Here is a 27,410-nt window from a genome sequence, read left to right as displayed (position 1 = left end):
CTCTCCACACAAAGCACCTAGCATGGGGGCACCTACATGTAATAGTTGCTCTGCTATTTTCTGCCCATGCTCTGGGGTTGCAGTTTTCAGGCTTGGGGACAGGACAGTGAGTGGTTTTTCACCAGGTTCTGTCAGTTATCCCCATTGAGTTCAAAGGGATCTACTGTCAGGTCACTAGTGTGCAGACAATGCCATCCTAGGGATGTTTAGAAATGTGGCTTCTCTTGGGAAGGGGTTGCCCCATTTGTGCATGTCCAGGGGCAGGGGAATATCTAGGGCAAGAGAATCCCTGCAGGGCCTCTGAGGCTCCCTTTGCTTATTCCTCTCTCCCAGGACCCTGCAGCTTCTTTTGGCTCCTTGACTCCTCAGGAAGGATGAAAGAGACGGATCCTGCAAAGCTATCGAGGATGGAAGGGGGAAGATGGACGATTGACCTGGTCAGGTTGTCTCCTGCATCCCTCCCCACAACCTCTGAGCGCTCCCTCCCAGGGACCTCCGAGAGATCTGGTGAGTCCCAAGGGAGTGGAGATGGGGACGTGGATGGATGGAGCCAGAGAGGTATCAGGGCTTGCTCAGTTTGGGGGTGGGAGGAGGCAGGCAGGCGGATGGAGATGGAGAAGGAGCACTTTTTTGGGCTCCTCCACCTGCTTCCTGCCTGCGCCTTTGTCTCCTGCAGGCATTTTGAGCTAGGAATACAGTTGAACCTCAGAAGTCGAACAGAATCCGTTCTGGAAGTCGGTTCAACTTCCAAGGCGTGACTTTTGATTGGCTCTTGAAATGGGAAGAGCCGATCGGAAGCTGCAGTGATACAACGTCACTTTCTCTTCCTGGCACTGCTGGGCCAGCGACCGTGGGTTTTCTTTGGGAAACACGTTGCAAACAAACTTTATTATAACAGATGTAAACAATGAGTTTTGGTTCTTCTTCCACAGAAATGGAACAAACAGTGCTGTTTATTATTTTCTGTTAACATGAATACGGATTCAAGTTATAGGCTGTATGCTGTTTAGGCTTAAGGTTACTTCCTTGTACACGTTTTCCATGGATCAGGCTTATCCACACACATTTCTGGAACTCAATCCTGATCCTGCGTCCTCCGTGTGTTGCCTTTTTCTTTTCTTTTTGGACTAGCTGTTATTTGCTTTTAAAAACAAGGATCATAGGACCACTAAATGATGCAAATATGTAGACCAGGGGTCGGCAATCTTATGTCCCACCGGCCGCAAGCGGCTCATAGGGGTCATTTAACTGAGCTGCCCCCGAACTGAGCCGTCTGCTCGGTGAGTCCGTGTCTACACACGTGATCCTGCCCACGGAGCGATCTCCGTGAGAGTGAACCAGCCCAGGCGAGGTTAAGCTTGCCGACCCCTGATGTAGACCCAGTCTTCTCATGTCATTTGTAGATCTCAAAACTAGCAGAATCTATTTGCAGGAATATCTATAACATACGATTCATCGTTAGTGGTCAGTGTGTGAGTTCTGGGTTCTTGAAATGTTTTTTTTTTTTAAATGATATTTATTAAGAATTTTAAAATTACAAAGAAATAGAGAGGAAAAGAAGAAGAAAAAAATAAAAACAATAGAAAGATAAACAGCAGTCAAACAATACAAATCGATAAAAGTCAAAATCAAAAAACAAAAACAAAACACATAACACATCAAAATCACAAAACAAGAATAAACCACAAAAATTTAAAAACAGATCCAATATTCCCAAATCCTTAACTGCCATGACCTTATTTCATCGACCTCCTCACACCTCCCTTTTTTGTATTCTAGTTGTTAATTATAACAGCAAATCCTTTCCATTTTTCATAATATCCTGTCGTTAAATTACCTTGATCTATTTTGACCTATATTACATAAAAAACCCTAAAATTTAAAACTTAAATCTTATTTATACCAATTTCTCCTAACCTTAGCATATTCTTGCAAAGTTCTTTTTAACATTTCTGCTAAAGCCAAATAATTTCGTTCCAACATTTTTCTAATATTCATTAATTTTTCAAAACAATCCTAAATAAATTTTTTAAAAAACTTTCTTCCAATCTTCATCCAACGTCTCTTCCTCCTGGTACCGGGTTTAGTCAGTCCTTTCTATCCCATCCATCTAGTTCATTAACCTGGTAATCTTATGTCCGAGGCCCTTAAGTCTCTTCCATGTCCCTTCCACAGATCTTCTTCATATTTATACCTGTACTTTACTTTGTCTCCTGCTCCTTTCACTCGTGGAAACTCCAACTTAACAATATTTTTGTCCCTTCTTGACAGATCAGCCCCTTTTCCATAGTCCACACTGAACTCCATGTGATTTTTAAAGACATGTTTCAAACCCCCTCCAGAGTTGAGGACCCCCACATCCCCAAACTCCTCACGGCCCATTGCCAGACTTGAAAAGTCAAAACATCCCTGCATAGGGGGGTCTATCCAGCCCCCCATCTCCAAGCCAAATACAACTCTATCTCTCCAAATCTGGCTTTTTCCAAGTTCATTTGTCAGATCCAACAACTCATGTTCCTGCTGGGCCACAGCTCCCTCCATCTCTGCCACCCGAGGTCCAACAACAACCTCCTCCCTCATCTGATCTGTCAGAGCACAAGTTGGTTCATGGGTGGGTTCTATATAGATACCCACTGCCTGTCCAAAATTTCTAATCGCAACAGTCATCAAATCCGTCTTCTCATGTAACTGTTCCAGTAAAGCACTTGTCTTGCAGAAAGCACGCACCAGAGCCTCTGAGTACATTGTTATGCAAGGTCAGAAGTCTGTTCCCACAGTCTTAATCTATTTGCAGCTGCAAAGCTCCCCAGTTCAAATTCAATAACAGTTTCACAAGCTCCCTCTAGGGGAAAAACTTCTATTTGTATCCATCTCTCTCTCTTTTTTTCAAAAGCAGATCTAACAACAGTTTCCTTTTTCAGATATTTTGTCAATATTTGTTCCTTTAAAATGCGAAGGAGAACAATGGAATCATTATGTTTCTCTTCTTTTGACTGTCTGTCAAAAAAGTTTGTCTGCAGTCAATGAACTTCCCAAAAGCTTCTGTCCTGACACCCCGCTCCCAGGTTCAAGACGGTGGAGAATTACTTTTCTTTACACTCTCTTCTGCAGGTTTAAACAATCCAGAAAAAATCCCCCCTCTTCTCCTGCTTCCGAAGGGGGTTCGGTACTTTTAAATGATGAAAGTTGATCCTTTGCGAACGATTTTTTGAACTCTAGTTTACCATGTCTTTGCTTTAATCTATCTACAAGAAACGGAAGGCTGACTTCCTGTTTAGACCTTCCCACTTCAGTGCCAATTTAAGAAGAATTTCTCAATCCAATTTTCCGTTCTACTCACTGGTCGTTGTTTAAAGTCCAATTGTCCAAATTTAGTCTACTCACGGGTAGTTGTTTTTGTAGCCAAATTGTCCCAGGAAAAAGGTAGCGCTCTCTGGCAACGGCTGTGCGGCTTCGCTCCACGGAAGAAGCAGTTGACTCTCAGCACCGAACCACTTGCCCCTCTTCGCTCCGGAACACATAATTGGGTTCCTTTACGGATTGGGGGCGCGCGAAAGGTGCCCGCCGAGTCCCATGGTCACAGGCTTCATCCGCCTGTGATTTTTTTAAGGGTTCCCGCTTCGCCGTAGCGGAACAGACCCGTTTTCCATGGAGCCAGTCCCTCCGGATCAGAGGGAATCCGCCATTACCGATGGCGCCACCCCGGAAGTCCCATGAAATGTTTTAAACTGGAACAAAAAATGGGGAAACAGGAGAGAACAGAGAGCATTCAACATTGCATAGCCGAATGCCTAGTCAGGAGTTCTTGTGGCTGTTGTATTAGGTTAAGTGTGATTAATAGTCATTTTTCCTCTTCTGTTACCAATGAAACAATACGGAGTTGGTCTCCTCATGAACACAGGACAGGGGTTCAAACTGAAGAAAGTGATTTACGTATAAATTTAAATTTAGACCAATCAGATTGAGGCATCTGCTGATGGGGTGTAGGTTTCACAGACAAGGCATGGACGTTAATGGATCCTGACCAAAGAGTTCTGCATAAGGAAGTAAAGGAGGAGAATCGTGGGATCATGGACAGTCTGACCCCCTCTCTCCTTCTGTAATCTTCATAGAACTCTAACCCAATGGTTGCCATTAATTTCATTCTGAATTGATTCTAGAATGTATTTTAATTACCTTATTTTTTGCTTCATAAGACGAAAGAACTCACAGTGGTGAGAAATTGCATCAGTGCTTGGAATGTGGAAAGAGCTTCAGTCGGAAGGATACTCTCACTTCCCATCGAAGAATTCATACAGGGGAGAAACCCTATCAATGCTTGGAATGTAGAAAGAGCTTCACCCAAAGGGCCCATCTCCTGATGCATCAAAAAACTCATACAGATCAGAAACCCTATCAATGCTTGGAATGTGGAAAGAGCTTCAGTCGGAAGGATACTCTCACTTCCCATCACAGAATTCATACAGGGGAGAAACCCTATCAGTGCTTGGAATGCGGAAAGAAATTCAGACTGAGCTCACAGCTCACTTCCCATCACAGAATTCATACAGGGGAGAAACCCTATCAGTGCTTGGAATGTGGAAAGAGCTTCAGTCACAACATATCTCTCACTTCCCATCAAAGAATTCATACAGGGGAGAAACCCTATCAGTGCTTGGAATGCGGAAAGAAATTCAGTCACAGAGTCTCTCTCACGTTCCATCAAAGAATTCATACAGGGGAGAAACCATACCAGTGCTTGGAATGTAGAAAGACCTTCAGTCATAGTAGGATTCTGACAACCCATCAAAGATTTCATACAGGGGAAAAACCCTATCAGTGCTTGGAATGTGGAAGGAGCTTTAGTGAGAGTGGAAAACTCACTTCCCATCGAAGAATTCATACAGGGGAGAAACCCTATCAGTGTTTGCAATGCGGAAAGTGCTTCAGTCAGAGGAGAAGTCTCACTTCCCATCAAAGAATTCATACAGGGGAAAAACCTTTTCAGTGCTATGAGTGTGGAAAGAGCTTCACTCAGAGGGCCAATCTCACTTCCCATCAAAGAATTCATACAGGTCAGAAACCCTATCAATGCTTCGAATGTGGAAAGAGCTTTAGTCGGAGCAACTCTCTCACTTCCCATCAAAGAATTCATACAGGTGAGAAACCCTATCAGTGCCAGGAATGTGGAAAGAGCTTTCGTGAGGGGGGAAAACTCGCTTCTCATCGAAGAATTCATACAGGGGAGAAACCCTATCAATGCTTGGAATGTGGAAAGAGCTTTCATGAGGGGGGAAAACTCGCTTCTCATCGAAGAATTCATACAGGTGAGAAACCCTATCAATGTTTGGAATGTGGAAAGAGCTTTCGTGAGAGGGGAAAACTCGCTTCTCATCGAAGAATTCATACAGGGGAGAAACCCTATCAATGCTTGGAATGTAGAAAGAGCTTCAGTCGGAGGGATAGTCTTACTTCCCATCAAAGAATTCATACAGGGGAGAAACCCTAACAGTGCTTGGAATGTTTAAAGAAGAAACAATAATAACAACAGATATAGGTAGGTAGCCATGTTGATCTGCCATAATCGAAACAAAATAAAAAAGTTTGCTATTGGTATGAACTTTCGTGTGCATGTACACTACTTCAGATACCATGCATGAATAAACTTAGTTGGTCTTTAAGGTGCTACTGGAAGAATTTTTTTTAAAAAATAATAATTTATTACTTGTACCCTCCACATCTGGCTGGTGTTCCACAGATACGCTGGGCAGCTCCCAACAGAATATTGAAAACATGATAAAACATCAAGCGTTGTTGTTGTTTAGTCGTTTAGTCGTTTCTGCCTCTTCGTGACCCCCTGGACCAGAGCACGCCAGGCACTCCTGTCTTCCACTGCCTCCCGCACTTTGGTCAGACTCATGCTGGCAGCTTTGAGAACACTGTCCAACCATCTCATCCTCTGTCGTCCCCTTCTCCTTGTGCCTGCAATCTTTCCCAACATCAGGGTCTTTTCCAGGGAGTCTTCTCTTCTCATGAGGTGGCCCAAGTACTGGAGCCTCAGCTTCATGATCTGACCTTCCAATGAGCACTCAGGGCTGATTTCCTTCAGAATGGAGAGGTTTGATCTTCTTGCAGTAGAATTGTAGAGTTGCAAGTAAAAGTAAAAGGTAAAGGACCTCTGGACGTTTAAGTCAAAGTTACAGCGCTCATCTCGCTTTCAGGCTGAGGGAGCTGTCGTTTGTCCACAGAGAGCTTTCTGAGTCATGTGGACAGCATGACTAAACCGCTACTGGCACACGGAGGACCGTGACGAGTGCCAAAGCGCACATAAACACCGTTTACCTTCCCACTGCTGTGGTACCTATTTATCTACTTGCACTGGTGTGCTTTCGAACTGCTATGTTGGCAGGAGCTGGGACAGAGCAATGGGAGCTCACCCCGTCATGCAGATTCATACTGCCGACCTTCCGATCAGCAAGCCCAAGAGGCTCAGTGGTTTAGACCACAGCGCCACCCGCGTCCCTACAAGAGTTGCAAGTACCCTGGGGTCATCCAGTCCAACCCTCTGCAACACAGGAATCTCATTTCAAGCATCCCTGAGAGATGGCCATCCACCCTCTTCTCAAAAACTGCCAGTGAAGGAGAGACCACAAACTCCAGAGGGAGACCAGTCCACTGTCAAACAACTCTAATCACCAGGAAGATGAACCCTTCAAAACAACATACAAGATCCTGGTTTTTCCCTGAGATATGACACTTGAAAATCGGCCATATTATATTTAGAAATGATTTTGGCCACGTAGAAGAAGAGTTTGGATTTGATATCCTGCTTTATCATTACCCGAAGGAGTCTCAAAGCGACTAACATTCTCCCTTCCCTTCCTCCCCCACAACAAACACTCTGTGAGGTGAGTGAGGCTGAGAGATTTCAGAGAAGTGTGACTAGCCCAAGGTCACCAAGCTGCTGCATGTGGAAGAGCGGAGACGCGAACCCGGTTCCCCAGATTACAAGTCTATCGCTCTTAACCAGTACACCACAGTGGCTCTTGTAGTAAACAACAGTATTTTTCTTTCCAAATTTAATGATTAGGAAATCTCCAACATTTATATTTTCAGGATTGGGAACATCAAAAATTGTACACTAGCACTTCTATACGTATCAATGTGCCCCATGTCTTAGTGTATCAAAGTGCCCGAAACAGACATTTTCAAAAAATTAACATTTATTAATAAAACCACTGAATTTATTTAAAAAGCACGTGTAATCTTGATTACTGAGTGGAATAACTTACTTGGTCTTAATAAATCTTAAGGATTTAAAACTGTTGGAGCACTTTTACATTTCTCATAATTGTTCATTTGGCTGCACTAAAAACACACCTACTCTTGTCGAACGCCAACAGCTAACTGGTGGGCAGCGTGGTCACAACTGTTGTACTCACACATCTATAGACATGTTTCTCGAAATTGAAATATTGTTGGTGTATCAATGTGCCCCTTGCATTAATGTGCCCCCCTCCCCCCTACATGCCACAGAGGCTGTTCCCCTGGGCAAGGAAGGAGCAGGAATCCCTAAAGAGGAGGATCTGTATGTGATCCCATCTCTAGAGCTCACATAAACACCAGAGGGAAGGTGGCCGGGGCGTAAAAGGCAAAAGCATTGGCCTCGAATGCAGGCCTCAGGGATGCTTCTCCCCGTTCCCCCCATAGAGACCTGGGACCCCTTCTCCAGAAGGGACCTCCGAGGAGGAGGAAGCCAGGGCGGATCAGTCCCTGGACCTTGGAGGCAATGCCTGGACTCCTCTGGAAAGATGCAATATAATGTTCCTTTCCCCACTGGCCAGGAACCTAAGCTCCTTTTGGGGTTGGCATTCCTCACCCCAAGGTTCCTCCAAGGCCTTGGGGAAGGAAACTGAGGCAGGCCTGGTCATGACAAGAGGAAGAGCTCTGGCTGCCCCCCAGGGCCCTGCAAGGGATTCAGGGTGGGGGGCCTGCCTCTTCCTCTGGCCATGGCAGCCCCCTTGAAGCCTGGAAGAAAGGCAGGAGACCCGCAGCAGGGAGCAGCCAAGTCTGGTTCTTCTCCGAAATGGCTTCCTCTTCTGAGAGCTCCCTCTCTTTCTTGTCTGGGCTGGACTGGGAGGACCCCAGTTCAGCCCGTTCCCCTCAGTCTCCCCACTGGGGTCCAGTGGCCCCATGAGACCTGCAGGGATCCGGAGTGGAAGCGACTGAGGATGCCCCATGAGTGCTGGCCCCCAAAGCTGCCGCCCTCCTTCACTGGAAGGAGAGACCCCCGAGAGCGTGGGACCCCCGAGGTCCACAGGGGAGCCATGACGTCTCTGGGAGCGGCTGGGGCCTCCAGATGAAACAAAATGGCGTTCCCGCCTTTTTCGGAAAAGAGCGGGAAACGCCATCTCCTGGCCCGGTCGCCTCCATGGGTTCCTGCTTGGCCTGCTTGGCCATGAGGGGGGAATGCAGCTGCCCCCAATCTCTTCCCTTCCCCAGACATTGAGGGGGGGGCATTAAGAGAAGGAGAAATGAAGGAGAAGCTGGGAGGGGGAGCAGCCAAGAGGGAAACTCAGGGGGAAAACTCCCTCAGGAAACCTGGCAAAGGAGAGGACGAGGCCCAGGGGAAGCTGAAGGGGGATTGGCCAGCTCTCAAATGGAGAGGCTTCTGATTGGTCCTGCTCTGGGGTGAGAAATGGGGTCAAATGGTTCTGAGAGCCCAGTATAAACTGGTTTTCTGACAGGAAACACAGGGAAAGGATGGAGTTGGGAGGGGGGGAAAAGTCCTAGAGTGGGGGTCTTTCACCTTTGGTGGACGTGCCCAAGGATTAAGGCTTTCTGGGAGACGATATATAATGAACTGAAAAAGGTATTTAAATATACCTTCTTGAAGAAACCAGAGGCCTTTCTTCTGGGCATAGTTGACCAATCGGTGTTAAAGAAGGACAGAACTTTCTTTATGTATGCCACAACAGCAGCAAGAATACTTATCGCAAAATATTGGAAGACACAAGATCTACCCATCCTGGAAGAATGGCAGATGAAGGTGATGGACTATATGGAATTAGCGGAAATGACCGGCAGGATCCGAGATCAGGGGGAAGAGTCAGTGGAAGAAGATTGGAAGAAATTTAAAGATTATTTACAGAGACATTGTAAAATTAATGAACTTTAGAATAATGTTGGATTAAAATTAAGAGGTTTCTAGCTGTAATGGGTTAAAAGAATATGAAAAAATGGGTTTATAAAAGTAAAACTTTAAGATTACAACAATTTAAGAATAAAGATTTGGGTAAAATAAAGAGGGAAACAAATTGCTGAGCTAATAAACTGAATTGGAATACAAAAAAGAGAGGTATGAGGAGGTCCAAGAAACAAGTAAATGAAAAATAATGTGATGGAAAGATTGATTGTTTTTATTCTGTATTTTTTCTTTTTTTTTGTTTGTTTGCTTTATTTTTTGTAATGTAAAAATCTTAATAATTTTTTTATAAATAAATAAATAAATAAATAAAAGGGGAAAAAAAGGAAAAAAAAGAGTCCTAGAGTGGGGGGCTGCCCCCTGAGCAGCATGTGCCCCTCTCCCTCCCTCCCCAATAGTGGGGGAAAACCAAGAGGGAAACTCAGGGGGGAAACTCCCCCTGAAAGGAGAGAGGCCCAGGGGAATCTGAAAGGGGATTGGCCAGCTCTCAAATGGAGAGGCTTCTGATTGGTCCTGCTCTGGGTTGAGAAATGGGGTCAAATGGTTCTGAGAGCCCAGTATAAACCTTTCCTGCCTGTGGTGCTTTTACGGGGGGGGGGGCTTCCACACCTGCCCGCCCCAGGATCGTGTCTGCGTTTCATTTCTCGCATGAGACACTTCCTCATCTGTCTCTCTTCCTGGGCTGCAGAAGCAGTAAAGTCCGCTTGGCGGGGGGGGGGGGGCGGAGATTATTTTCGGAGGGGGAGGGATCTCATGGCTGGGAAGCCCCCCCCCCATTCTTCCCCCCACTCGCTGATCGGGAGGGTGTGGGGTTTTTTTGAGGGGTGTCTTGATGAAGCCATTTCTTAGCCTCTTCTCCCTCCCAGCCTTTCTTTGGGATCCAGGAGCCTCTGTGTTGGAGGAGGGGGAGAGCCAAGGTCACCCCCCCATGGCCACCCCGTCTCCCTTTCGGTTAGTCTGGATCATGTGTGCTCCTTGGGGCAGAGTCCTTGGCACAGACGGGGCAGCCCCTTGAGCGCAGGCGCAGAAGCAGGAAACCTGCAGAGAGGGAGGAGGTGCACGAGTTAAAAGGAGCAAAGCTGGATTCCTAGAGAGGACAGGAAGTGAAGGGGGGTCAAGGTCCTCCATGGCTAAATTCCCTCCCTCCCACATCCCTTCCTACAAGCCGAGAGGAGATTGCTTTGTTTTCTCTCCTTTGCAAAAGCTTCCTTGGGGCCCCTCCTGGACTCGGGTGAGTCTCCTCTCTCTTCCCCCTGAGGGTGCAATGGGGAGAAGGGGGTCCTAGAGGTGCAGGGAGGGGGCATGGGGGCCCCTGTTCAGATCATGCACGGTGGGGGGAGAAGAGAGAAGAAGAGGAGGAGTTTGGATTTGATATCCCGCCTTTCACTCCCCTTCAGGAGTCTCAAAGCGGCTAACATTCTCCCTTCCCTTCCTCCCCCACAACAAACACTCTGTGAGGTGAGTGGGGCTGAGAGACTTCAGAGAAGTGTGACTGGCCCAAGGTCACCCAGCAGCTGCAGGTGGAGGAGCGGAGACGCGAACCCGGTTCCCCAGATTACGAGTCCACCGCTCTTAACCACTACACCACACTGGTCCTCCCTTGTCCTCTCCGCCAAGCCAGGGAGGGGGCCAGTTCGCAGGAGGTCTGCAGCTCTGTTCTTCCTTGGGATCCAGATGCTGCCTTCCTTTTGGGGGAGGGGGCTTTGGGTCAAGAAAAACGGGGCATGCAAAGAAACCCCCTTCAGACTGAGGAGTAAATCACATTTGTGAAGAGAGGCTGCAGCCACCGGGGAACATTTGGACGTGGGGGGAGCACAGGGAGAAGAAATGTCCTCCTGTATTTGCAGCAACACAACCGGACCACTTCCTCTGTCCCAGATGCAACAACACATGTCTCTCCCCTATTCAGGCTAAACAAGTAGACGAACTAATGTGAAAGCAAATTTCAGATGTATTTTCAGGAAATGCTAAAGGAAGGATAAAAGACTCCTTCTCCCAACATTCTGGGACAAATGAGGAGCGGTTATCAGTCACTGGGTGGCTTGTGCTACTAACAGAGGACATGGAATGCATAAAATCCTTTTCCCCCCTGACTCTGATAAAATTCTTACTATCCTGATAGGTACTTGTAAAACCTTTTGGGAGAAAATCTAGCAGAGGGTCTGTGGGTTTTGATAAACAAGAAATGGAAATTGGTGTTATCTCAAAATAGACTAGTTCTGTCAAGCTACCCTAAGCCTTTGGGAATCTTGTCAGAAGAGGAGTGTAAAGCTCACCTCAGGAGTTTTTTTAAAGGGTATACATGCCTGGTGTCTTAAGAACAGAAGAGATTTAGGACATGTGAAAGATCTATACTTTGATGGCTTCCATGCCAGGGTGGGGGCCACATTTTGGGACTGGAGACTTGTGAAGATGGTGTATAAACACAGATAATATCTAAGGAGGAGGGGTGTATTAGTCTCAAGATATTTCAAAAATGTGTCATCGCCATCTCCTCTGCTTCCACGTACAGATTTGGTCACCATGCAACCCCAGACAGAGGCAAATATGGCCACAACATCTGGCTTGTGATGAGAGAGCTCAAAGATTGTGAACAGGGCTCTCCACACAAAGCACCTAGCATGGGAGCACCTACATCACGGGTGTCAGACACAAGGCCCGCGGGCCGAATCCGGCCCGCGAGACCTCGTCATGTGGCCCGTGTAGCCTGGTCTATATATATCTGTGAGGGAAGCTTGGGCTGCGGCGTGCGCGCAGGGCGCCTCGGGTCCCTTCTGCGCAGGCGCAGACCTCCCCCTCCTCCAGCTACCTAGCCGAGACTTATTTGACATGGCGAGGGCGGGGTTGGATATGGGAGGCTGCCGCTGCTGCTCTCAACTTCTTTTCGGGCTCGCCGGGGTGAAATAAGTCCCGGCGGGAGCGCAGCGTGCCTGCGCGAGGTGGAACGCGGAGAAGGGCAGAGCCGGCTTTGCGCGCGTTGGAGAGAGGGAGACTGAGAGCGCGCTTGTGTTTCAGGAGCGCGCCCTGTGAATACTCGGGGCAGCGTGCTTTTGCTTTGCTTTTCTTTATTTATTTCTTTAGGCGCGTTTCCGCGCTGCCCAATGAACAGCATCCTCTGCCTCTGGGGATTCGCGATTCAAAAGCAAATTCGATACGTAAATAACGTCAGGTGCAGCTTCCGCAGGGTGCGTGTTGCAAAAATTTATATAAGGAAAAAAAGCTGATAAGGAATTGGTTTATATTGGTTTATATATGGGAAAAAAGCTGATAAGGAATTGGTTTATTTCATGCAATTTTTTCCTCAATGTTATTACAGGGCCCGGCCATCAGTTCCCGCCCTCCTCAAAGGTTTAGGGTAGGTAGCAAAGGGGAAAAAATCCAAACAAATGCTCGATTAAAATTTGGGGAATGAGAAAAATTAAAACCTGCACATCTTGTGTAACTTAAACACCAAGCCAAACAGGAAACAATTTTTATATTCATATATGTATTCAAATGAAATCAAGGTGTAGTGTTCCATGAGCCAGAAGCTCTGCATTACTTAATCCAGCTGTTAAAGGTGTCATGGGCTTGGAAGACACTCGAACTCGAACCGGCCCTTTGAGGGTGACCAAACTGCTGATGCGGCCCCCGATGAATTTGAATTTGACACCCCTGACCTACATGTAATATCTACTCTGCTGTTTTCTGCCCATGCTCTGGGGTTGCAGTTTTCAGGCTTGGAGACAGGATGGTGACTGGTTTTTGCCCCAAGTTCTGTCAGTTATCCCCATTGAGTTCAATGAGATCTACTCTCAGATCACTACTGTGCAGACCATGCCAGCCTTACGAAGTGGGGTGAGGACTATACAGAGGAAATGGAATCACTGGAGATGTTTAGAAATGGGGCTTCTCTTGGGAAGGGGCTGCCCCATTTGTGCTTCTCAAGGGGCAGGAGAATATCTAGGGCAAGAGAATCCCTGCAGGGCCTCTGAGGCTCACTTTGCTTCTTCCTCTCTCCCAGGACCCTGCAGCTCGTTGTGGCTCCTTGACTCCTCAGGAAGGATGAGAGAGACAGATCCTGCAAACCTAAGGAAGATGGAAGGGGGAAGATGGACTGTTGACCTGGTCAGGTTGTCTCCTGCATCCCTTCCCACAACCTCTGAGCGCTCCCTCCCAGGGACCTCCGAGAGATCTGGTGAGTCCCAGGGGAGTGGAGATGGGGACCTGGATGGACGGAGCCGGAGAGGTATCAGGGCTTGCTCAGCTTGGGGGTGGGAGGAGGCAAGCAGGCGGATGGAGATGGAGAAGGGGAGCACTTTTTTGGGCTCCTCCACCTGCTTCCTGCCTGCGCCTTTGTCTCCTGCAGGCATTTTGAGCTAGGAATACAGTCGTATAGTCGGAATCCGTTCTTGAAGTCTCTTCGACTTCCGAGGCGTGACTTTTGATTGGCTCTTGCAATGGGAAGAGCCGATCGGAAGCTGCAATGACGCAACGTCACTTTCTCTCCCTGGCACTGCTGGGCCAGCCCTCTGCTTCCCTTTCCCTCAGGCGAAATCCCCAGTGGAGTATGAATCACGAGCGACTGTGGGATTTCTTTGGGAAAACAGGTTGCAAACAAACCTTATTATAACAGATGTAAACAAGGAGTTTTGGTTCTTCTTCCACAGAAATGGAACAAACAGTGCTGTTGTTTTTTTCTATTAACTTGAATACGGATTCAAGTTATAAGCTGTATGCTGTTTAGGTTTAAGGTTACTTCCTTTTACACATTTTCCATGGATCAGGCTTATCCACACACATTTCTGGGACTGAATACTAATCCTGCATCCTCCGTGTGTTGCCTTTTTATTTTCTTTTTGGAATAACTTTTATTTCCTTTTAAAAACAAGGATCATAGGACCACTAAATGATGAAATATGTAGACCAAGAGTCAGCAATCTACCATCCTCGGGCCGCAAGCGACTCACGGGGGTCATTTAACCGGCCCCTGAGCTGCCCCCAAGCCGTCCGCTCGGTGAGTCCCGTGTCTACACATGTGATCCTGCCCATGGAGTGATCTCCGTGAGAGTGAACCAGCCCAGGCGAGGTAAAGCTTGCCGACCCCTGATGTAGACCGAGTCTTCTCATGTCATTTGTACATCTCAAAACTAGCAGAATCTATTTGCAGGAATATCTATAACATACGATTCATCATTAGTGGTCAGTGTGTGAGTTCTGGGTTCATGAAATGTTTTAAACTGGAACAAAAAATGGGGAAACAGGAGAGAACAGAGAGCATTCAACATTGCATAGCTGAATGCCTAGTCAGGAGCTCTTGTGGCCATTGTGTTTAGATTTAGTGTGAGTTATAGTCACTCTTCCTCTTCTATTACCAATGAAACAATACAGAGTTGGTCTCCTCATGAACATGGGAGGGGGGTTCAAAATGAAGAAAGTGATTTATGTATAAATTTAAATTTAGACCAGTCAGATTGAGGCAACTGCTGATGGGGTGTAGGTTTCACAGACAAGGTATGGATCCTGTCCAAAGAGCTCTGCATAAGGAAGTAAAGGAGGGGAATCGTGGGATCATGGACCCTCTCAGTAAAACTCCCTGTTGGATCATAAAATCAGTTTTGAAATTCCATACATACCTCTATGTCAGGGGTCAGCAACCTGCAGCCCATGGGGGGTCGTTTAAACGGGCCACAAGCCACCCCCGAACCAAGCCGCCCGCTCAGCGAGTCCCTGCGTGCTGCACTAAACTGGCGCAGTGCAGGGCGGGAACTCGCTTCCGTGGTGCCGGAAATCAGACGCAGACACGTGAGCGATCTGCCCCATAGCAGGATCTCCGCAGGGCTGAACCGGCCTGGACAAGGTAAACTTTCCTGACCCCTGCTCTATGTGATGAACCTTCACTATTTTGATGGAGATGAAAAGCTAAGCAGTTGGCTCCTTCTGACCTAGCTACTGTGATCCACACGACAGACACCTCCAGGCTTGATTATTGTAACTCACTCTATGTGGGGATGCCCTTGAGACTGACCCAGAAACTCCAGCAGGTACAGAATGCTAAGGCAGGACTCTGTGGTGGGTCTGGAAGCCTTTCGCAAGAAATACCTCTGCTCACTCAGAGATATATTTACAGTCTTTAGTTACATACATATTTACAAGGTACAGGATATAGCTTCATGCATCTGAATCCTCGGTAGCAGATCCAGGAAGTGGAAGCTTTTGGTTCCTCCTCCAGCAGAGGAGCTTGGGAAGCCCCAAGCACCTCCTTTGTTCCCTACATTTTAACCCCCTTCAGTCCTGTGCTGAAGGAGTGGGCATTGACTCTCTCTCTGTCCTCCCTCTGAACTGGTTGAGTGGTGTTGATGGTCTCCAGCATCCGGGAGCGTCCTTGCTGCTTGAGTTCCTTCCGCTTGCTTGTCCTCCTCTCCCTCTCTTGTCTTTTCTAACGGCTCTGGTTCTTCCCCCTCCCTCAGCTCCGGGGCATTCCCTGGCAGCCCCGTGACAGACTCCTTACGGGGTCCTCACTGCAGGATCACATTCACCCAGTTCTGTACCAGCTGCACTGGCTCCTGGTGGAGTACAGGGTCAGGTTTAAGGTGCTGGTTTTAACCTTTAAAGCCCTATACGGCCTAGGACCCTCGTACCTACGGGGCCGCCTCCCCTGGTCTGCCCCACAGAGGACCTTACGGTCTTCAAGCAAAAACATCTTCAATGTCCCGGGCCACAGGGAAGTTAGGCTGGCCTCAACCAAAGCCAGGGCTTTTTTAGTAGTGGCTCCGATCTGGTGGAATGCTCTGTCACAAGAGACTAGGGCCCTGCGGGACTTGACATCTTTCCTCAGGGCCTGCAAGACAGAGCTGTTCCGCCTGGCCTTTGGGCAGGGCACAGTCTGACCCCTCTCTCCTTCTGTAATCTTCATAGAACTCTAACCTGGTGGTTGCTATTAATATGATTCTGAATTAATTCTAAAATGTATTTTAATTAATTGTGTGATTTTATGAATTTTTTACCTATTGTTAGCCACTCTGACCGTGGCTTTGGTCGGGAAGGGCGGGATACAAATAAAAATTTATCATCATTATCATCTGGGATTCCAACATCCTCACCGTGAATCCTGAATGGAGGGATATCAACAGTTTGTGAATATTCTTCATTACGTCAAGCTTTTTAAAGCAATGACCAGGCTTTTTTGAACTACCCAGGCCTTTTTAAATGTCATCTTCATATTTTTTAGGGTAGTTGAAGTAAGTTCTATCAGGTTTGTTGTTTTTGTTTTTGCTTTTGTCTGCATTTTATTGACCAAAGAGATGACTGACCTTGGAGATGAAGATAATTCCATGACTGAGCCAAACATTATCTATCCCAGATAAAAGCCAAGTAATATATCAGTAAATATCAGCCAACAAAGTGTCAGGACTGGTCGTTGTCCTCTTCAGATCACCACACAAATGCTTCTTGTTCTTTTATAAAACTTTTTATTGCATATTAACAAAACATTCTTATAAACAGTTCTTAAATATTATTCCTCAGAGTCACTTCTTTCAGATACCTTCTGAGCTCTGCTTCTCCATGACCAGCCACTCTCAAAATGGCGAAGGCGCCCTTCCCTTCCCTTTCCCGCTCTTTTTTCCAACCTCCTGGCTAGAGCTGGCTTGTATCTCCCCTCCTCCGAATCTGAGCTAGAACTTAACCCTTGCCTTTCCTGGGAACAGCCGGTCCCTCCCTGTTGTTCCTCTTGCTCTCTTCTCGTCAATTCACTGCTCTCCTCCCCCCCTTGGGGAATGCTTTCTCCCTCTGGGAAACTGGAATCTTCTAACTCTAACTCTTCCCTGACTTCACCCCCTCCCCTAAGCCCCCCTTCCTCCTCCTCGCTCTCCTCTGTTTCTGAAGGACCGAACCCTATGAACTCCTCTTGCTCGCTATCTGTCTCTTCAAAAATTTCTTGAAGATGCCAGTTATGGGGTTTTGGCTTGTGGGGATATTTTCTATGAAATTCTCTCTGCAATACCGGAACGTTAATTTTTTCTGTTGGTTCCCATGAGTTCTCAGACTCATCTAACCCTTTCCATGCAACCAAATACTGTAATTTCCTCCTACTTATTCTCGAGTCTAATATCTCTTCCACTTCAGCCTCCTCTTCCCCCATCATGGTGGGAAAAGGAGGTGGTTCCCTTGAACTTTGATACTTATGCGCTGGTACAAACACTGACAATAAAGATCTATGAAATACAGGGTGTATTCTCATATTTTCAGGTAAATGAAGCTTGAAAGCAACTGGGTTAGTTTGAACCTTTACTTGGAAAGGTCCCAATCTCCTTGGTTCTAGCTTTTTACACCTCCCTCGTATTGGTAGTCCCTTGGTAGACAGCCATACCCAGCTCCCTACTTGGATTTCTTCCCCAACTCACCGGTGCCTGTCTGCAGCTCTCTTGTAAGCCTCTTTAGCTTCTTCCAAATCCTCTTTCAATATCTCATGAATGCACCTCAACTCCTCTGTCATTTGTTCTGCTGCTGGTGCTGCTAACTGCTCCTCTTGACCTGGGAATGCCCTTGGGTGCAAGCCATAGTTTGCCACAAATGGGGCTCTGCCCGTAGACACATGCAGTGCATTATTATACGCAAACTCTGCTAGACTCAACTTCTCTAACCACCCGCTTTGCTGATAACCAGCATAACACCTCAGATATTGTTGTAGTGTTGCATTCGTTCTTTCAGCTTCCCCATTGGTTTGCGGGTGTCTCGCCGACGTGAGGCTTAGCTCCACATCTAGTAACTGCATTAACCTTCTCCAAAATTGTGATGTAAATTGGGCCCCTCTATCTGAAATGATTTGTGATGGCATACCATGCAACCTAAAAATATTATCTAAAAACATCTTTGCAGTTTCCTGCGCGGTCGGAATTTTGGCACATGGTATGAAATGCGCCATCTTTGTTAGCATGTCAACCACCACAAAGATCACTGTTTGCCTATGCGATGATGGTAGATCCGTTATAAAATCCATAGACACCACATCCCAAGGCCTTCCCGGCGTGGGCATAGGTTGCAACAACCCTGCGGGAGCTGCTCTGGGTGCCTTGGCTCGTTGACATACTTCACAACCTCTTACATATTGCGTTACCTCCTCCCTCAACTTTGGCCACCAGAACTGCCGTGTTATCTGATACAGGGTTTTTCTCTACCAAAATGTCCTGCAGTCGGGTTATCATGATGTTGCCTCAACACTTTACCTCTTAATTCACCTGCAGGTACATACAGCATCCCTCTCTTGTACAACAATCCACCTTTTTCCTTGAAACCTTCCTCTTCCCTTCTACCTTTTCTCAGTTCCTCCATTTTCTTTTGTGCAAACTCATCTGTTACTGTCAACTGCTGGAATTCCCTGCCGTCCACTACTACGGCTGCACACCCCCACTGATCCGATCTCAGCATTTCTCACAACTTGGGAGGTGCTTCCCCTTCCATATACTCAGGTTTGCGCGATAGCGCGTCTGCACGAACATTTTGATGCCCAGGTATATACTCAATCCTAAAATTAAACCCAGCAAAAAACTCCGCCCACCTAATTTGCCTTTGGTTTAGCTGTCTAGCAGTTCTCCAATACTCTAAATTCTTATGATCTGTTTGTACCACCACCTGATGTGACGCCCCTTCCAAAAAATGTCTCCACTTTAAAGGCAGCATGCACAGCTAAAAGTTCCTTATCAAATATGGTGTAGTTTTGTTCTGATTGATTTAATTTTCTAGAGTAGAATGCACAGGGTCTCCAGTCCCCTTCCTTGTCCTGTTGCAGCAGAATGGCCCCAATAGCCCTATCAGAGGCATCAGTTTCTACCTTCATACGTTTACTTGGATCTAGGTGCATAAGATATATATATATATTTTAAAATAAATGTTTATTGAAATTTTACAAATCAAAAAGTTCATCATTTCACATATATCAATCCATTAGATAAAGCCCACAGAAAAAACAAAAAACAAGAATACATAACAAAAAAGAGGAAAGAAGAAAAGAAAAAAGAAAAATCCACTTTTTAAATTACAAAATTCCATGTCCCTCTGTCCTGACCTCCTCACATCTCTCTTTTTTGTGTTCCTCTTTATTCTGATCAAATTCAGCAAGTTCAAACCCTTATTCAAACCATACTTAAAATTATATTTTTCTAGTTATTATGTCCCAAATTTCCCTTATCTTAGCCCATTCCTCATCTTATATATTATGACATAATATTATTCTGTTCATAACCCCCTTCTCCTTATTAAAATTCTTCTTTTCATTCACTTTTAACCAAATCCCACATGCCCTGTTACCTTCACTTCCCACATCATGTTAACACTCAAACATTTTGCAATATTTTTGTAAATAGTCCTTAAACTTTTTCCAGTCCTGTTCCATCAATTCTTCTCCCTGGTCACGGATTCTGCCGGTCATTTCTGCCATCTCCATGTAGTCGATCACTTGCATCTGCCACTCTTCCATGGTGGGTAGATCTTGCGTCTTCCAATACTTGGCAAGAAGTATTCTTGCTGCTGTTGTTGCATACATAAAAAATGTTCTGTCTTTCTTTGGCACCAATTGGCCAACTATGCCCAAAAGGAAGGCCTCTGGTTTCTTAGGAAAGGTAAGTTTAAATACCTTCTTCAGTTCATTATATATCATTTCCCAGTAAGCCTTAACCCTTGGGCATGTCCACCAAAGGTGAAAGAATGTTCCCTCAGCTTCTTTACATTTCCAGCACTTGTTGTCAGGCAGGTGATAAATTTTTGCAAGCTTAACCACCTGTTTTTGCAAGTCATGTACCACCTGTAAATCATTTTCATAATATTCTCCTTTAAGGCAATACATGCCGTAAACTTCATACCGGTGGTCCACAACTGCTCCCAGTCAGCAAACATAATATTATGACCTATGTCCTGCGCCCATTTACCGTATTTTTCCCTCTATTACACGCAGATTTTTTCTCCTAAAAAGTAAGGGGAAATGTCTGTGCGTGTTATTGAGCGAATGTGTGGTCCCTGGAGCTGACAAGCGCGAGTGAAGGCAAAAATCAGGCAAATATCAAATCGTCCGGAGAAGGGAGGAAAGTAGGAAGCTGCTGCTTTCCTGCATTCTGCCTCAGGGTCTTACTGCCCACCCGCTTCTGTTTCCTTACTGTGTTTGCTCAAACGGAACAAAGAGCAGAGAAAACCCCTCCCCTCCAGGCAAGCAGAGCCTCTAATTCCTCTCCGTGCGTCTGGGACTCGAAGGCAACATGCAGGTTGGGGGGGGGGGGAGAGAGAAAGAGAGAGAGCTGGCTGGCTTGTGTGTGGGGGGGACGACTTTTGCCTGCCTTTCCTCCCTCCAGTAAAACCCCTCTCCTGCATTCTTAGCCAGCTGCTTCTCTGCACACCCCTCTCCTTGTCGCTTCTATGTTTTTCCTTCCCTCCCTACTTAAAACGTGGTTCCAATCACGGATCCACATGGATCCTCAGGATCTTTGCATTGAGTCACCCCAAATTCACCATCAGATCACATAGCAATGATCTGATGCAAAAACAGGGCTGCAATGGTGCAAAAACATGGTTACAAAGCACGGATCCACATGGATCCTCAGGATCTTTGCATTGGGTCACCCCAAATTCACCATCAGATCACACAGCATGTCCATGGCTACAGCCTGCACCAAAAAAATCACGCACCCACTGTTGCCTGGGGCTGCAATGGTGCAAAAACGTGGTTACAAAGCATGGATCCACATGGATCCTCAGGATCTTTGCATTGGGCTACCCCAAACTCACCGTCAAATCACATGTCTGTGGCCGCAGCATGAAGCACAAAAATGATACATCCACTGTTTCATTCAGAATTTTTTTTTCTTGTTTTCCTCCTCTAAAAACTATGTGCGTGTTATGGTCTGGTGCGTGTTATAGAGCGAAAAATACGGTAATCATCGCTGATTTAACCGTTTCATCCTGTGTATTCCATTTTAACAGCAAGTTATACATCTTTGACAAAATCTTAGTTTTTGGTTCCAACAGTTCTGTTTCCAATTTTGATTTCTCCACCTGGAAGCCAATTTTTTTGTCCAAATTGTAGGCCTCTCTTATTTGGTAATAATGAAGCCAATCTCGCACTTTGTCTTTTAGTTTCTCAAAACTCTGCAGTTTCAATCTGTCACCTTCTTGCTCCAAAATTTCCCAATATTTTGGCCATTTGGCCTCCATATTGAGCTTTTTCTGGGACTTAGCTTCCATAGGTGACAGCCACCTTGGGGTTTTACTTTCCAACAAATCTTTATATCTTGTCCAGACATGCATAAGATATTTTTCTGAAGCGAACACCGCCTTTAATTTATCAAAGGCCTTCTGTGCTTCCTCAGACCATCTGAATGTCCCCTTGCCTCTTAGACAATCAGTCAGTGGTGTTGTGATTTTGGAGTAATTACCTATGAATTTACGATAGAAATTAGCAAATCCTAAAAACCTCTGTAGATCTTTCTTAGTTTTAGGTGCCTCCCATTCCACCACTGCCTGAACTTTACTGGGGTCCATGTGCACCCCTTTGTGGGAAATGCAATATCCCAGGAACTCCACCTTTTGTGTGTGGAACTTACACTTCTCTAACTTCACATATAACCTGTTGGTCCTCAATCTCTCTAACACCTGCGTGACATGTTTTACGTGTTCCTCCATACTTTCACTATATATTAAGAGGTCATCTAAATAAGAGACACAGAACTGATCCAGTATACCTGCTAAGACGTGATTGATGAAGGTTTGAAATACCCCTGAGCCATTTTGTAAGCCAAAAGGCATTACCAAGAATTCAAATGCACCATACTTAGTACAAAAACTGGTTTTCCACTCATCCCCTTCTCTGACCCTTATCAGATTATATGCTCCTCGTAGATCAAGCTTGGTAAAGACTTTGGCTGACCTTACTCTTTCTAAGAGGTCATCTATACGTGGCAATGGGCACACGCGAGGCTTCATTTGGCTGTTAAGGATTCTGAAGTCACATACTAATCTCGGTGCCCCTTCCTCCCCTTTCTTTTTGACAAAAAAGACAGGAGCACCCCCCGAGGCCGTGGATTCTCTAATAAAACCTCTCTGCAAATTCTTTTGCAGGAACTCCCTCAATGCTGCAGATTCTACTTCCGACATGGCATATATCTTGCTTGGTGGCAACTGTGCCCCAGGGACCAGATCTATCTTGCAATCATAGGGCCTATGTGGCGGAAGTTTATCCGCTTCTTTTTCACAAAAAACATCCCGATAAGCAATATATTGTGACGGAATCTCACTTTCATTCCCCATCAACTTCCCTTCCACCTCTGTTCCCATTACTTCCACTGAGATTTTTCCCTTTCCCCCCAATGTGTCATACAATAGATTGAACCAAAAACCAAAGACCTTTGATGCCAGGCAATCACCGGATTGTGACGATTGAGCCAACTCATGCCCAGCACCATTGGGTGCCCAGCTAGTTTGGTCACATGAAATGCCCTGGTCTCTGAGTGATGACCCATATCCATTCTCATTGGTGGAGTCTCGTAAGTCACTTCTCCTGACAGTAGCGGTCTGCCGTCGATTGTTTTCACTCGCAGTGGGAAATTCAAAGGTAACAAAGCGATTTTGTGTTCCTGTACCAATTTTTAGTCTATGAAATCTGCTGACGCTCCTGAGTCTAACAGCGCCTCTACCTGGACCCTATGTCCATTGGGTAGTTGTAGTTGCACCTTCACCGTTAGTCCTGGGATAGGTGGTTCCGCGTGAGAGCCTTCTATTGTTCCTCCACCCGGCTGCAAGCTCCCATTTCCAGCCGGGGACATTCGTTTCCCTGATGCAGTTCCTTCGAGCAATTTTCTTCTCTCATGTCTGCTCCAGATAGAGCCTCCCATCCTTTACGATTGCGACATTGTCGTGCTAGATGTCCTGGTTTTCCACAGACGAAGCAACGTCTTGTGTCTCTTCCTGCATTTCCTCTTACTATGGAAGTGGTAGCCACTGGGAGGGGTCTGGCTGCTCCTAATTCCATGGACTCTGGCCACTCTCGTCCTGTCATGTTGCCCGCTCTGCTCTCTGTACTTTCAATAATATTGTTTTCCCGCCACCGTGCTCGCCATTGTTCCTTCTTTTCACTAGCCCTCCGTTCCACGCGTAGGCTCAATTGCAGGCAAGTTCGGACCAGAGAGTCCAAGGAACTAGGTTCTGGCATTTGGGCCAAATGGTCTAAAATCTCATTATTCAGTCCTTCCCTAAAAAGGGCTGCAACTGTTGGGGAATTCAGATCCCATTTTAATTTCTGCACCAGCAAACTAAAGTTGGACCAATAAACTCCCACAGTGTCCTTTCCTTGTCTCATTCTCAACAGCTGCCTAGCTGTGGTTGTTTCATGCGCAGGGTCTAAGAAAATCGTGTCTAGATACTGCAGAAAAATTTGTAGATTTCCTAGGGCAGCATCCCTCCTAGATATTAGGGGTATAACACAGTCCTTAGCCCTCCCTTCCAAGAAATTAATCACATAAGCAACCTTCTCTTGCTCAGATTGAAATTCTTTATCCTTTATCTCTATTATGTAAGAAATTTCTGTCTTGAAAGCCATGTATTCAGAGCTTTCTCCCTTGAAGTTACGCGGACGTACAGTAAATGTTTTACTCACTCTATCTCCCTGCGTCGCTTGCAACATGGCTCTATGTTCTCCCAATGCTGCTGATAGTATGTCGACTTGACTTTTCAACTCTAAGTTCTGTTACCATAAGTCCTGTAATGTTAGCTGGAGCGCTGGGGTTTCTCCTTGCCCAACTGGCGCCACAGCTCCCTCCATTTTGGCTTCTTCTTTACTTATAGTGAAGAGGCGCAGAGCAGAAGGTATTCTGTCAGGACTGGTCGTTGTCCTCTTCAGATCACCACACAAACGCTTCTTGTTCTTTTATAAAACTTTTTATTGCGTATTAACAAAACATTCTTATAAACGGTTCTTAAATATTATTCCTCAGAGTCACTTCTTTCAGATACCTTCTGAGCTCTGCTTCTCCATGACCAGCCACTCTCAAAATGACGAAGGCGCCCTTCCCTTCCCTTTCCCGCTCTTTTTTCTAACCTCCTGGCTAGAGCTGGCTTGTATCTCCCCTCCTCCGAATCTGAGCTAGAACTTAACCCTTGCCTTTCCTGGGAACAGCCGGTCCCTCCCTGTTGTTCCTGTTGCTCTCTTCTCTTCAATTCACTGCTCTCCTCCCCCCCTTGGGGAATGCTTTCTCCCTCTGGGAAACTGGAATCTTCTAACTCTAACTCTTCCCTGACACAAAGGTAGTAAAAATAATAGTAAGGCCTCATAACTAATTATTTTCAGTTCTTCCTCTATCACAAGCATTCATTAACATTCTTAATTACTGGCCTCAAGAACATCAAAAATACCATCTCAGGACTATTTAATTGCTCATCTTCTAACATTATGTATGCCATCAAATGCCAACAATGCCCTTCAGCTCTCTATATTGGACAAACAGGCCAAACCCTACGCCAAAGGATAAATGGACATAAATCTGATATCAGGAATCACAAGACAGAGAAACCAGTAGGAGAACACTTCAGTCTTCCAGGACATTCTAAACAAGATCTCAAAGTAGCTGTCTTATTACAAAAGAATTTCAGAAATAGACTGGAAAAAGAAGTTGCTGAATTACAACTTATTACCAAACTTAAAGCCCTGGAGAGACCTGGTCTGAATACAGACATTGGATTCTTATCTCATTATACATGGTATATGTAGCTATTTTTAGCCATCTCACCCCTTGCTTTTTCCTGTAAGACCAATTGCAGTCTTTAACAGTCTTCAACAGATTTACCACACCTATCAGCCAATCACACATTCCCACCACCCTTCTGAGTAATACCTCTCCCCACCCTCTCACAATATATAAGGCTCTGGTGACTTCTGTTTCAGTGTATCTGAAAAAGTGTGCATGCACACAAAAGCGCATACCAATAACAAACTTAGTTGATCTCTAAGGTGCTACTGGAAGGAATTTTTTAATTCATTAACATCGTTCAATAATCTGGGGAATAATCTTCCTGAGGCTCTAATTAGCTTCTCTCTTCATTGCAGATGGTGATGAATTGGAAGGGAAGGAAAAGGGGGAGCACAACAGAATCCACATAGCGGAGAAGTCAAATAAATATTCAGGGTGTGGAGAGAACATCCGTCAGAGCTCCCAGTCCACCTCCCATCAAGGAAACAGCTTCATTCAGAGGGATAGCCTTACTTCACACGAAAGAACTCACAGTGGAGAGAAATTGTATCAGTGCTTGGAATGTAGAAAGAGCTTCAGTCGGAAGGATTCTCTCATTTCCCATCAAAGAATTCATACAGGAGAGAAACCCTATCAGTGTTTGCAGTGTGGAAAGTGCTTCAGTCAGAGGAGCAATCTGACAACCCATCAAAGGATTCATACAGGGGAGACACCCTATAAGTGCTTGGAATGTGGAAAGAGATTCAGACAGAGTTCAGAGCTCACTTCCCATCACAGAATTCATACGGGGGAGAAACCCTATCAGTGCTTGGAATGTGGAAAGAGCTTCAGACTGAGCTCAGAGCTCACTTCCCATCACAGAATTCATACAGGGGAGAAGCCTTATCAGTGCTTGGAATGCGGAAAGAGCTTCAGTCAGAGCCACAGCCTCACTTCCCACCAAATAAAACATACAGGGGAGAAACCCTATCAGTGCCTGGAATGTGGAAAGAGCTTCAGACAGAGGAACGGTCTCACTTACCATCAAAGAATTCATACAGGGGAGAAACCCTATCAGTGCTTGGAATGTGGAAAGAGCTTCGGTAACCGCCAAATTCTCACTTCCCATCAAAGAATTCATACAGGGGAGAAACCCTATCAGTGCTTGGAATGCGGAAAGAGCTTCAATTTTAGGACTAGTCTTACTTGCCATCAAAGAATTCATACAGGGGAGAAACCCTATCAGTGCTTGGAATGCGGAAAGAGCTTCAATTGTAGGTCTAGTCTCACTTCCCATCAAAGAATTCATACAGGTCAGAAACCATATAAATGCTTCCAATGTGGAAGGAGCTTCAGTCACAGCCACGACCTCACCATCCATCAAAGGATGCATACAGGTGAGAAACCCTATCAGTGCCAGGAATGTGGAAAGAGCTTTCGTGAGACGGGAAAACTCGCTGCCCATCGAAGAATTCATACAGGGGAGAAACCCTATCAATGCTTGGAATGTGGAAAGAGCTTCACCCAAAGGGCCCATCTCCTAACCCATCAAAAAACTCATACAGGTCAGAAACCCTATCAATGCTTGGAATGTGGAAAGAGCTTTCGTGATAGGGGTAAACTCACTTCCCATCAAAGAATTCATACTGGGGAGAAACCCTATCAATGCTTGGAATGTAGAAAGAGCTTCAGTCGGAGGGATAGTCTTACTTCCCATCAAAGAATTCATAAAGGGGAGAAACCCTATCAGTGCTTGGAATGTGGAAAGAGCTTCAGATGGAGAGTTAGTTTCACCTCCCATCAAAGATTTCATACAGGAGAGAAACCATAAGTGTTAGAGGGGTTTTTTTCTCTGGTGGCAGATGACAGAAGACTGACACCACGAGACTGGTGTAAAACCAAACCAAATAACGATTTATGACAAAACAACAAACAGCAAAGCTTGTGGGTGTTTTTCCTGCAGGCAGAGTTCAAACTGCAACTTTTCCTTCCTAATCATGACCAGCTGTAACCAATCTGCCCAAAGCTCACAGAAACAGTTCTTAAAGGTACAAACATCCTTACTGTTTCTTTGAAGAATGACTCCCAACACTAACAGTGCTTGGAATGTTTAAAGAACTAATAATAATAACAGATACAGGGAGGTAGCTGTGTTGGTCTGCCATAATAATAATAATAATAATAATAATAATAATAATAATATCTTTATTGTCATTGCCCCCTCTCAGGGACAACGAAATTACTTGACTGCTCCATAAAAACACTAATTAAAACAATACAGTATAGTACAGCAAGGAAGATTAGATGACTTTCAAAGTCCAGGCTTCCCATTCAGGGCTGAGATCGCTCTGGAGAAGAAGCTGTTCTTAAGACAGCTTGTTCTTGTCTTCATCGTCCTGTATCTCCGTCCCGACGGCAGGAGATCGAAGAGACAGTGACCAGGATGCGATGGATCTTTTACTATGTCCAGTGCCTTCCTATGGCACCTTGTGGCATAAATCTGCTCTAAGGTGGAGAGTGGGCAGCCAACAATGCTTTCT

General features: G+C 45.7%; 2 protein-coding genes and 1 long non-coding RNA gene across 4 annotated transcripts in view; 2 read left to right on the top strand and 1 right to left on the bottom strand.

Moving 5' to 3' along the window:
* LOC128409501 (zinc finger protein 91-like) overlaps positions 1 to 5,660 on the top strand; it is a 48,400-nt gene extending 42,740 nt beyond the window's left edge. The window contains exon 4 of the mRNA XM_053380026.1: positions 4,516 to 5,660. Within this exon, the coding sequence (XP_053236001.1) occupies positions 4,516 to 5,488 (973 nt within the window). The 3' untranslated portion in view covers positions 5,489 to 5,660. The remainder of the gene's footprint in view (positions 1 to 4,515) is intronic.
* Positions 1 to 14,125, bottom strand: part of LOC128409515 (uncharacterized) — a 46,509-nt gene extending 32,384 nt beyond the window's left edge. Inside the window, exon 1 of the long non-coding RNA XR_008329238.1 lies at positions 13,787 to 14,125. This is a non-coding gene — a long non-coding RNA (uncharacterized LOC128409515). The remainder of the gene's footprint in view (positions 1 to 13,786) is intronic.
* LOC128409383 (zinc finger protein OZF-like) lies at positions 9 to 27,046 on the top strand. 2 transcript variants are annotated; one of them, XM_053379813.1, is made up of 3 exons: positions 9 to 38; positions 13,188 to 13,361; positions 25,248 to 27,046. In XM_053379813.1, the coding sequence occupies exons 2-3, from the start codon at positions 13,229 to 13,231 to the stop codon at positions 26,699 to 26,701; spliced, it is 1,587 nt and encodes a 528-aa protein (XP_053235788.1). In that variant the 5' UTR covers positions 9 to 38; positions 13,188 to 13,228; the 3' UTR covers positions 26,702 to 27,046. The 2 variants fall into 2 exon arrangements, with proteins under 2 accessions (XP_053235788.1, XP_053235787.1); XM_053379812.1 differs by lacking the exon at positions 9 to 38 and adding an exon at positions 10,264 to 10,415.
* The last annotated feature ends 364 nt before the right edge of the window (positions 27,047 to 27,410 follow it).

The sequence above is a fragment of the Podarcis raffonei genome, chromosome 2 (assembly GCF_027172205.1).
Source record: "Podarcis raffonei isolate rPodRaf1 chromosome 2, rPodRaf1.pri, whole genome shotgun sequence".
NCBI classification, from domain to species: Eukaryota; Metazoa; Chordata; class Lepidosauria; order Squamata; family Lacertidae; genus Podarcis; species Podarcis raffonei.
The sequence above is the reverse complement of the archived record's forward strand: the minus strand, read 5'-3'. Positions and strand labels throughout refer to the sequence as shown.

Coding starts and splice junctions, on each gene's coding strand:
- LOC128409383 (XM_053379813.1), top strand. CDS start 13,229: ATGAGAGAGACAGATCCTGCAAACCTAAGGAAGATGGAAGGGGGAAGA. Junction 13,362..25,247: donor AGGGACCTCCGAGAGATCTG/GTGAGTCCCAGG, acceptor TCTTCATTGCAG/ATGGTGATGAATTGGAAGGG.